The sequence below is a fragment of the Palaemon carinicauda genome, chromosome 9 (assembly GCF_036898095.1).
Source record: "Palaemon carinicauda isolate YSFRI2023 chromosome 9, ASM3689809v2, whole genome shotgun sequence".
NCBI classification, from domain to species: Eukaryota; Metazoa; Arthropoda; class Malacostraca; order Decapoda; family Palaemonidae; genus Palaemon; species Palaemon carinicauda.
This window is the reverse complement of record NC_090733.1, coordinates 144,100,599-144,113,098: the sequence shown is the minus strand read 5'-3', so window position 1 is coordinate 144,113,098 and position 12,500 is coordinate 144,100,599. Positions and strand designations below refer to the sequence as shown.

The 12,500-nt window shown below is 34.1% G+C and overlaps 2 protein-coding genes across 7 annotated transcripts in view; one reads left to right on the top strand and one right to left on the bottom strand.

Moving 5' to 3' along the window:
- LOC137647222 (BTB/POZ domain-containing protein 6-B-like) overlaps positions 1-12,500 on the bottom strand; it is a 129,169-nt gene that overhangs the window by 34,664 nt on the left and 82,005 nt on the right. The window contains exon 1 of one of the 6 annotated variants that reach the window (XM_068380584.1): positions 2,102-3,133. The exons of the other annotated variants lie outside the window; for them this stretch is intronic. Coding sequence (XP_068236685.1) covers positions 2,102-2,248 — 147 coding nt within the window. The 5' untranslated portion in view covers positions 2,249-3,133. Of the gene's footprint in view, positions 1-2,101; positions 3,134-12,500 lie in introns of those variants that run through there. 6 annotated transcript variants of the gene reach the window in all.
- The window catches only part of LOC137647224 (uncharacterized), a 300,889-nt gene that overhangs the window by 212,492 nt on the left and 75,897 nt on the right, over positions 1-12,500 (top strand).

The window sequence follows — 12,500 nt, the reverse complement described above, 5'->3', positions numbered from 1 at the left end:
TTTTAGGAAGTTGGTTTTTAAATTCGTTGTTCTAATAAAAAAAACTAAGACCTGGGCTTGAATTTCTGGTTATAGAGAATCTTACTTGTATACATTAACTTGAGTGTGTGTTTATATAATTATAAGATTTATAAGTATGGACAGTTCCATCCTGTTCGTAATATTAGTCATGCAGTTAATTCTAATAGTCAGACCTTCTGCGCCATGAGACTCAATACTACACAGTATTCTATAAGTTTAATTTAGCTGTGACTAAGTTGTGGAATGATCTTCCTGATCGGGTAGTTGAATCGGTAGAACTTCAAAAGTTCAAACTTGTAGCAAATGTTTTTATGTGGAACACGATGACATAAGTCTTTTTTTAGTTTTTATATTAATTATCTGTTATGATGTATAATTTTAATTTTTTTCATTACTTCTGATATCGTTTATTTATTTCCTCATTTCCTTTCCTCACTGAGCTATTTTTCTATGTTGGAGCCATTAGGCTTATAGCATTTTGCTTTTCCAACTATTATTATTATTATTACTAGCCAAGCTACAACTCTAGTTGGAAAAGCAAGATGCTATAAGCCCAGGGGCTCCAACAGGGAAAAATAGCCCAGTGAGGAAAGAAAATAAGGAAATAGATAAATGAGGAGAATAAATTAACAATATATCATTCTAACTAGTGTTGTAGCTTGGTTAGTAATATTAATAATAGGACTATTTTTTAGACCAAGAACAACGGGACGAGTATCCTGATCCCCTTATGTTGTTTATATCTGATTTTTGTCAATATCATGAAAATGAAAAGTCTGAAGAAAGTCACAACGAGGCCTCAAATTTCATCGTTTTCCAGCCCATTTCGAGGGAGAAAATCGTTCATTAGACAATACAGTAATGTCGGTTTCCTTGTGGATTTTGTGGAACTTTAGATCCATAGAGTCAAGGGCTGGGGCCGGGAATATCATTCAGTGCCAAGTTACTAATGGGGAAAATCTTATAGATTGTTTATATATGAACTATCTGTTTTGATGTTAGTGTTTTAAAATATTTAATTTAATTTTAATTGTTCATTATTATTCATATCGTTTATTTGTTTCCTTATTTCCCTTCCTCACTGGGCTATTTTTCCTTATTGGAGCTCTTGGGTTTATAGAATCTTGCATTTCCATCAAGGGTGGTAGCTTAGCTAATAATGATAATAATAATAATAATAATAATAATAATAATAATAATAATAATAATAATAATAATAATAATCAAGAAAAAGAAAAAGAAGAACCACCGCCTTCCTTTCAACTCCTCAGAAAATTTGTCAGAATATTAATAAGCGTGTGAAAGGGAAGAGAGGAATAGTTTAATAAACCTTGATTAAAAGTGTCAAAAATGAGAATAATGAAATCCTCGGTGAGTGATGAATTGCAGAACTTGGAACTGGGCCCTTTATGATTATATGCACACTTAAAAAATTGCATTAAAAAGCGGTAAAAATCTGGCAACATTTATTCCAGGATTTTTTAGCGTTTTAAAAACGGTTATATTATTATTATTATTATTATTATTATTATTATTATTATTATTATTATTATTGTTGTTGTTGTTGTTGTTGTTGTTGTTGTTATCCAAGCTACAACCCTTGTTGGAAAAGCAAGATGCTACAAGCCCATGGGCTCCAACAGGGACAAATAGCCCAGTGAGGAATGGAAACAAGGAATTGAATAAACGATATAAGAAGTAATGAAAAATTAGAATGAAATATTAGAAAAAACTCATCAATATTAAAACATAATTCACATATAGCTATAAAAAGACGTAAAAAAGTGATATTACGGTAATCAACCCGTAGAAAATAATAACTAAGTTAAAATTACGGTCGCCTGTATTTTATTGAAATTCGGTTGAGAAGAGTATATTTTTACGGAGAATTTCCAATTAAACTTACGGTTTTTTTTTTTCTAACAGAGCAGTTCATCTCGCCATACAATTAGCTTTTTTATTTGTATGTTATACATTATAAAAAATTAAATCGCTCTTATTTTATTATCTCTACTACAAATCCTCAATTACATCCCCAAAGCCTCTAGACCATTTCTATTTTAAGCTTTATGATACTAACTTGCAAATATTGGATGACCGTGAAACCCATGTAAGGATTGGTGTGGCAGTACATGTTATGTTGAATTGGCTTCCGCCCACCAGGTTTCAATACGAAATCTGTCCAGTGGGGAGTTTTCATCTTCGTCGACATGAGGTTTGGAGACATCGTAAACTGGCAATCACAAGCGAAATATTTTATTTATATTTTTTTTCCTGGTCCTTAATTCCTCTGGCTTTTTGGAGGACTTCGTTCGATGTCCAACTGGAATTATTAGGTCACAGTTGGAGGACTTCTTTCGATGCCCAACTCGAAATATTAGGTCACAGTTGGAGGACTTCGTTCGATGCCCAACTCGAAATATTAGGTCACAGTTGGAGGACTTCGTTCGATGCCCAACTCGAAATATTAGGTCACAGTTGGAGGACTTCGTTCGATGCCCAACTCGAAATATTAGGTCACAGTTGGAGGACTTCGTTCGATGCCCAACTCGAAATATTAGGTCACAGTTGGAGGACTTCGTTCGATGCCCAACTCGAAATATTAGGTCACAGTTGGAGGACTTCGTTCGATGTCCAACTCGAAATATTACGTCACACAGGCGGGGTTATTCTGTTGCCTCTTCATGAAAATTCAAATTATAAATCGTCTTGCTCAGCTTAGTGATTTGATGTTCATTGAAATTAGATCCCAAATCTATTCGAATCCCAAGTGAAGGCTCACGGTCATGTCATCTAACCTTTCCTCACTGAAGCCGAAATCTTTTAACATAAAAAATAGAATTTAATCAGATGAAGAAATATCTTCATATGATTTTTTTTGGAACATTCCATTTAAAACTCCTTGAAAGGCAGAGCGAAATGTCGCTGATCGTTTAATGAGCATCTATGGCTTAAGACCAAGTTTGTAACCCTTGACTTAGTTGCCAGTTCTCGTCGAAATCTATTGAAAGAGATATTGGAAATGTTCAGGTGGATTTTAACTTCGGAATCACTTGCTATCATCACAATAACCATCACCATCGGGTGTGAAAGCGACAAGCCACAGAGAATGCTATCTTCCAACTGGCTTTTAATTATGGTTCTTTATCTTTATCCTGAGGATGTTTGGAGACATGAGACGACGCATCCTGTCGGAGACAGTCCCACAGCTGTGGTTTTAGTTGTAAGCTCTTATCATGTTTGTGAAGATTATATGCAGTATGTTATTGTTGTGCATGGATATACATATGTATGTATGGATATGAGTATGACTGTAGACTTAGACTGACTGTTCTCTTTTAATACAGTTTTCTTCTCAGGGGAAAAAGGCATATGGTGAATGTGCATGTAGGGTATATACAGTATATATATATATATATATATATATATATATATATATATATATATATATATATATATATATATATATATATATATATATATATATATCTATATATATCTATATATATATATATATATATATATATATATATATATATATATATATATATATATATATATATATATATGAACCTGAAACATCCAAGGAAACTACAAAAAAAATATAATTCATACAGACTATAGAGTAATTACAGCAAATATAGGACAAAGGCCTCAGGCATATCTGGGGTTTGGCAAGTTTTCATCACCACGCTGGCCACTGCGGATTGGTGAATGGGGGAGATTTTTGTCTGTCTGATCGCTCACAGGAAACCAAACTAGTATGGGTGGCACTTAAGATATAGCTTTGCTGATCATGTCGATACGCAAACCCTTTCATCACGTTAAGGTATCCCCCCTCAGAAAGGGATATTTTTATGTCTATATATATGAATATATATTATATATGTATATATATACATGTATATAGATAGATATAAATGTTGACTTTTTTGTTTATATTTTTGACTGGAAAGTTCTTTCTGCATGTTAGAATTCGTGGGTGACCACAACCCTAATATCCTGTTAACTACGAAACGTTTTTGTCCCTAGGTTCGGAGTAAAGTACTATAGTCTGCATGGTAGATATTGTTATAGAGGCTGGCATTGGGCTTTTTCATAAGATTACCTTGTACAGTTGGCTTCATTAGTTCTGGTACACTTCATGGGAAGCTAGGCAGACGTCAGTGTACCGGAAGTAATGAAGGCAACTGTACCTTGTACGTTAATAAAAACACACCTCAGACGGGGTTTGTGTTATCAATATATTTGTTTTTGTTAGTGCCTTTTCAACTTGTAGGTTCTGGTTTATAAGTCCTTTAAAATTTTTCAAATATCGTACTCAATACTTATTTGATGGTTCAGAAGACATTTAAAGGATTCATTTGAAACTTTGGATTATAATTCTGGGTAATTGTGCCTTGACTGATGAAAGGAGGAAAATAATATATATATATATATATATATATATATATATATATATATATATATATATATATATATATATATATATATATATATATATATACATGAAAGTTGTGTGTGATGTCTTCAAACGCAAATTGTAAATTTTACTATAAAATTTTTTCTTTTTGTAAAAAAAAAATCATTTAAAAAGCATTGAAACAGAATAAAGCCTGCCTGACACTTGCGCGCATTTTTGCCACGCACTGGCACGCATTTTTTCCCGCACTGTTCACGACCAGTTCACGACACGTTCACGCATAGTTCACGATACGTTCACGCATAGTTCACGACAAGTTCATGCCACGTTCACGCCATGGCATGAATTGGTACGCCTAGTTCACGACAAGTTCACGACACGTTCACTCATCTTTCCGCATCATTCCACATCGTTCACGCCAGTTCACGAATTGGCCACTCCATATAAAAACGGGGCTTCTCCAACCCGAGGACATTCTTGGATTGACTTCGGAAGAGACAACAAAGCTTTCTGTCAGAGACACCATTGCATTGAGGAGAGGATACCTATACCTGGCAGCTGCTGTAGCATTTGCTGGAGTGCATCAGAAAAGGCTGGCAAAGGAAAAAGAGAGACAAAAAAACAAGAAAGCATTTGATTTACATATAAATAGCAGACATCAAATATGAACAAGTATTAAGAAAGCATTTTATTTTAACATTAAAAGCAGCATACATGAAAAGTTTTTAGGCTGTTGATTTTAAGGTAATAGAGAAAAAAAGTGTGTTGAAATAAATCATTTTATTTTTTACATTAAAACAGCAAACAGAAAAAATTTGTTTTGCTCTTCATTTTAAGGTAATAAAGAAGAATAAGTATGTTGATGAAATAAAACATCATTTTATTTCTACATTCAAACAGCAAACTTAAAAATTTCTTGGGTTTATTTTTCAGTTCATTTTTATTTAAAACAAAAGTTTTGGCTCTTGATTGGTAATAGAGGAAAATAAGTGTGTGCATGAAATAAGACATAATTTTATCTTTACATTCAAACAGCAAATATAAACAATTATTATGTTTATATTTTTCTTTCCTTTTCATTAATTTTTTCGTTTCCTTTTTGTCTCTTCATTATAAAGTTATAGAAATAGTTTGAAATAAGATATCATTTTTTTTTACATTAAAACAGCAAATATAAACAATTATTAGGTTTATTTTTCTTTCCTTTTCATTAATCTTTTCGTTTCCTTTTTGTTTCTCTTCATTATAAATTTATAGAAATAGTTTGAAATAAGATATCATTTTTTTTCACATCAAAACAGCAAATATAAAAATTTATTAGGTTTATTTTTCTTTCCTTTTCATTAATTTTTTTCGTTTCCTTTTTGTTTCTCTTCATTATAAAGTTCACGCCACTTCCCGCATCGTTCACTCCAGTTCACGCACTGTTCACTCCAGTTCACGCACTGTTCACTCCAGTTCGCTCATCGTTCACGACTATTTCACGACTATTTTTGGCGTGCCAATGCGTGCCACAAACTTTAAATGTTTCAAAGTTCTGGGCACGATGGCACACATGCCAAGCATCGTTCCCGCACTGTTTACGACAATGTCACGACTCGTTCACGCGAGTTCGCGCATCAATGCGTGCCAGTGCGTGCCGCGAATGCATGTAAGTGTCAGGTACCCTTAACAATAACAGACTCCTACATGAATATGTCATTGTTATTCAGTTTCAATGTTGTTAAACAATTGGGTACCCAAATGTGAGCTAAGGATGAGAAGATTGGGTGAGCCTATACATCTACATGCTGAGTCATCAGCAGCCATTGCCTGGCCCTCTTTGGTCCTTGCTTTGAGGCTCCTTGGGCGCTGATCATATTTATAAATGATTAGTCTCTAGGGCATTGTCCTGCTTGCTAGGGCAATGTCACTGTCCCTTGCCTCTGCCATTCATGAGCGGCCTTTAAAGGCCTTTAAAACCTTACTGTCCTTGTGAAATAAGGAACGAGGTTTTATGCGACCTATAGATCTATCTGGCGAGTCAACAACAGCAATTGCCTGGTCCTCCCTGGTCTGGTCTTTGGTGAAGGTGGTTAACTAGCATGTGTATGTCTTCGTTCTTTAGGATACGGAAAGGCTGTGCAATGACTTTTCGTTCTCTCTGACGCTCACGATCTACCTTTAGAGATTTAAACATTAAAAAATAGATACGCTAGTATCTGCTACTTCAAAATGATGTTGACATCTTTGTTCAAAAAAAGATTTATTTAAAAGGAACAAAGGGACCATGACAGATTTCATACACGTTTGAACAGGAAATGCTCAATTGAGTGTTTTTATTTTATTTTTTTTTTGTGGGGGGGGGGGTGTCAAGCAACCACACACTGACACCCCCCTCCCTAACTCGCGCTTTGGCGGAGGATGTAGAATAATTGCCTTTTACACGGCTAGATGAAAACGTCTGCAAATTCATTAAAACAATCTAAAATATGAATTTTATAAATGCTCCCTTAATACACATAATTTATACTTATCAAGCACCAACTTCACCAAATTGTTCTGTTCAACATTAAAGGTTTAAAGGGCAATCATGAATGGCAGAGGCAAGGGACAGTGACATTGCTTTATCAAGCAGGATAATAACTTAGAGACTAACCATATCTAAATATATGATCATCGCCCAAGCCCCCTCGCCACCCAAGCTACGAACAAGGAAGGCCAGGAAATGGCTGCTGATGACTCAGCAGATAGACTTATAGGCTCCCCCACGCCCCACCCCAATCCTTAGCTCACAAGGATGGTGAGGTTGCAGCGACCAAAGGAACTAACTCGAACCCCAGTCTGGCGTTCAACAGTCAGGACGTTACCACATCGGCCACCACAACAAATTGCATAACATTATGTCACTGTGACCCCAATACGTCTCTCTCAAGACTGCTTCTGCATCGCCGTTTTTTACTAGAATTTCCGGGAATTTCCGAACGTACGAAGTGTTTACAAGTCCCATGACTAATTTTAACACATGCTTCAGCTTGTCTTTACTTCCACCAGGGATGTATTGTTTTGTTGTTTCGGTCTGTGTGTCTGTTTATTTCTTACGTGTTACGGGGTTATATTATTATTATTAGTTATTATTATTATTATTATCTGTTTACGTGTTACAGGATTATTATTATTGTTATTTTTATTATCATTATTGTTATTGTTATCATAAGCTTAGCTACAACCCTAATTGGAAAAGCAAGAAGCTATAAGCTCAAGGGCTCCAACAGGGAAAAATAGCCCTGTGAGGAAAGGAAACAAGGAAATAGAAAAATAAGAGAAGTAATGAAGACTAATAAACGAGTTTTCAAGATTTTTTTTTTTTTTTTTTTTTTTTTGTGTGAGGTTGGATGTGCATCAAGGGCCTTCTATATTCCATCGAATCCTTCTTGAATATATTGATAAATATCTTTATGGATTCTTTGATTCTTTATTGACCCCCAACTACCTTTTATTTACAAAGTATAGATAATGATACCAAAGTTCAAACTTGCAGCAAATGTTTTTATGTTGAACAGGCTGACATAAGTCTTTTTATAGTTTATATATGAAATATCTGTTTTACTGTTATTGTTTTAGGATATTTTATTTTAATTGTTCATCACTTCTTATATTGTTTATTTAAATCCTTATTTCCTTTCCTCACTGGACTATTTTTCCCTGTTGGAGCCCTTGGGCTTATAGCATTTTGATTTCCTAACTAGAGTTGTAGCTTAGCTAGTAATAATAATAATAATAATAATAATAATAATAATAATAATAATAATAATAATTATTATTATTATTATTATTATTATTATTATTATCCCTTAATAAAGACTAAGGCGATGGTTCATTTATAATTTATACAAAATATAGGTAAGGGTGTCAATAGCAATTAATTTATGATGAAGGCCTAAGCGATGGTGCATATATAATGTAACGTTGAATAAATAAATGCAAGTTTTGTCATGTGTATGACAAGAAGAGTTGCAAGGGTACATTATCTTGCGAGTCCAACTAATTATAGATTATTATAACTTTATTATTCCTTCTCTGCCATCTCTCCCTACACTATATGTTTGGTTACTAACCCCGAAGTAAGGGTGTTGCAGGGTACACTTCCTCATAGCGGGGTGTGCCTGGAATTATTGTGTCCAACTGTATATTGAGATTCAATTCGATGTCTTCTAAAAGTTGATATGCTCCCAAGAGCTACTGCAATGCTCCAGCTGCCTTTCCTGAGCATATGTGTATAGCGCGTGTGACATCTCCTCCTCCTCCTGTGTTCCCTCTGGATTTTTGTTTTGTTGGTTATTTGGATTAGAATGACTTACATATTAAAGAAAGAAATCCAATAATGCTTTTTTATATATTACATATATATATATATAAATGAATATATATATATATATATATATATATATATATATATATATATATATAAATGAATATATATATATATATATATATATATATATATATATATATATATATATATATATATATATATATATATATATATATATATATATGTATATATATATGTTTATTGTCGAATAAGATTTATTTAGCTTAGTCTGCAACTTGAAAAGAAGAGATAAAAGTGAGTTAGAGAAGTTAGTATTTGGTTTTCCTTCCGGTGTTTTACGTAACTTCAAATGATGCGCAAGTTGAAGTAGATTAAATGAACAAATAAACATGAATGAACGATTTCGCTGGTATAAAATGATTAGACTTTACTGAATTTACTTAACGTGATCGCTGTACGTCCAATGTACAGCGATGCCGTAATAATGTGTGATAATACCCAAAGCACACTGAATTCAAGCGAATTTATTCAGTTACTCACAAGTCGTAATTTAAAAGATTACTCTTATTTGCATTTGATAAATACCCTGAGCGTGACTTGAATACTTTTAAGAAGTCCTCAGTTCAGTATCTTGAAAAGTTGCTTCGTTGCACCATTTTATGTTTGTCTGAGAGTTGGTCCCAAGGCTCTTCTGGAGGTCTTGGTTGGTCCTGTTTGATTTCTTATATTCTTTTCTTTAGATGAGGTTCAGTTAGCAAGTGACTTGCGTAGGTTCTTTTAAATTTCAGTTTTGTAGTTTCTGTTGTTATTGGTTTCCTGTTCTTATATAAATCGTTTTTTTTTTTCTTTTCTTTTGTATAAGGTTTATCTAACTAGTAACTGTCTTGGATAATTTCTTAAGAACGTGTGCAGTTTGTATAATAATAATAATAATAATAATAATAATAATAATGATAATGATAATAATGATAATTTTTATTAAAGGTAATTGTTGCTTCAGTGCGTTAATCTTGTAAAGAACTTTTATTCTCATTATTTTTTCTTCTATAGTACTGCATTCTACAGTAGTGCATTCTACAGTACTGCGTTCTACAGTACTGCATTCTGCTAGTAACTGTGAAAGAGACGGAAGGCAGTACTGTAGAAGAAAAGATATAATCGGGACATTAGAAAAACTCTTTATAATATTAACGCCACTGAGGCAGCAATTACCAGTAATAGAACTTACATTTCCCCCGAAATGCGGTGGCTAATGTGATAACATCCCTGGCTTGCGAACGCCAGACTGGTGTTCGAGTCCCACTCAAACTCGTTAGTTTCTTTGGTCGCTGCAACCTCACAATCCTTGTGAGCTTAGGATGGGGGTTTTGGGGGAGCCTATAGATTTTCCTGGTGAGTCATCAGCAAGCCATTGCCTGGCCCTCCCTGGTCCTAGCATGAGAGGAGAGTGGTCTTGGGTGCTGATCATGTGTAAGTAGGGTTAGTCTCTAGGGCATTGTCCTGCTTGATAGGGCAATGTCACTGTCCCTTGCCTCTGCCATTCATGAGCGGCCTTTAAAGCCTTTAATAATAGTCAATATAGTGATACGTTTCGAAGGTAATTCGCAGTTTTGCATTATCCCTTAAAGGAACGTGAGCACCTTTCGTATGGTAATAAATACTGTGATAAAAAATAGTTTTAACTAAATTCTTTATCATGTGCTGGAGCCAAATATGGTTATCAGGATTTGATCAACAATGGCGTGATGATAGTTGTCACAATTTATAACTCTATGTTGTTATTTAGATTGGTCTGACCCCATTATTCATTCAAGGGTCTGGCAGCGTTTTCTGTATTCTTGTATTTGAGTAGTATCTAGTGGGGATACCTTATGTGGTGAGAGGGTTCGTGTATTTCAATGATCAGCAATTCCATATTAGTCAGATACCCATACTAGGTTGGTTTGCTGTGGGTAATCAGACAAAAGTCTCCCAATATCACCTATCCGCAGTGGCCAGCGTGGTGATGAAAAGTGGCCAAACCCCGGAAATGAATATTGACGTCTGAGGTCTTTGCCCTGCAGTGGACTAGAAACGGCTGCATTGGTTAACAGAGAGAGAGAGAGAGAGAGAGAGAGAGAGAGAGAGAGAGAGAGAGAGAGAGAGGGTTTCATCAGCGATGTTAAAATTATTACATGTGTCTCTCGGTACCATATATATATATATATATATATATATATATATATATATATATATATATATATATATATATATATATATATATATATATATAAAAGAGAGAGAGAGAGGCAAAGGCAAAGTCGAAGTCAAAATCTTTATTTCCATTATTACAATGGTTATTCTTTTGTTGAAACAAAAAACTATATATTAAAACAATAAGTTATATATAAGTTCCATTTCTAATGGATAGCTTTACATAAAAGATTATAATACTTAAAATATAAAATAGTATTACTTTAAAAACCTATACACACTGAGAGGGTGTAATTTGCTCTTTCAGATTAAAATTTTCAATAAATTAGTATTATTCATAAATTAAGGAGAGAGAGAGAGAGAGAGAGAGAGAGAGAGAGAGAGAGAGAGAGAGAGAGAGAGAGAGAGAGAGAGAGAGACTTGGTGATTTTAAAAGGTCCACCTGATGAATTACTCAGAGTTAAAAGTGTTGGCGGTCGTTTACGAAAAGGCCAAAACTTATTGACATTAATTAATGGAATCTGGAGACCGGCAACAAACATCCGGTCGGCGTAGGGCCAACGCTTCATGGCGTAGCCATAACAGGATATGTCCTAGCACGCCGTTTGGCAAAGGACTCCGTTGCAACGACAGCAAATAGGATCGCCGCCGTAGAATAATGCCCTCAGGAATGCTGAATGTCCCGCAGGGTATTTTTCGCCGTGTAATGAGGAAGTTGGGGTTTGTGTTACAAAAGTTGTATTACGCAGTGGTCGAGTTGAGTTTATTCAATAAAGGGACATTTATTTTATAGAAAATTATTCTTATGTAGATAGAATGCCATATTTATTTAATTTTTTTCTGTTTTCGACTTCCAATTTTCATGAATCGGAATAGGATTATTGTTGCGTATTGTAATGGGTAGAATAAATTTTCAATGTAGAATGCCATATTTTTTTTTATTCTGTTTTTGACTTGCAATTTTCATAAATCAGAACATCAGGATTATTGTTGCATATCGTAATTGGTAGAATATAAATTTTCCTTAGGTAGAATGCTATATTTACTTAGATTTTTTTTCTGTTTTTGACTTCCAATTTTCATGAATCAGAACATCAGGATTGTTGTTGCGTATCGTAATGGGTAGAATACAATGGGTGTAACTAATGTACTAAGTATATTCTGGAATGGTTTTGAATCAGAAATGCCCTGGAATAGAAACCGTGGTTATTGGTATTTGTTTTTGTCAATGAAAATGACTCTTGATTTGTTAAAACATCAAGTAAAATTGTAAATGAAAATAATTTTTTAATGAGGACTTTTTATATATTCAATTTTATTATGGATAAACAATCAATAACAATCAGTTACCCGATGACGCAATCATCTATTTCCAACTTGACTTGACCGAGCGAGCGGAAAATCTCGAATGAAAACAAAATGTTGTTATTTCTGTGTGGCCTGTTTATACGTCGCTCCATTCAAGTATGGCTTCTGAATCATGGAGTTTTACTTGGTTCTCTGCGTGACTGCAATAGCAATATGCATAACTCCTTTCGTGATTCATCT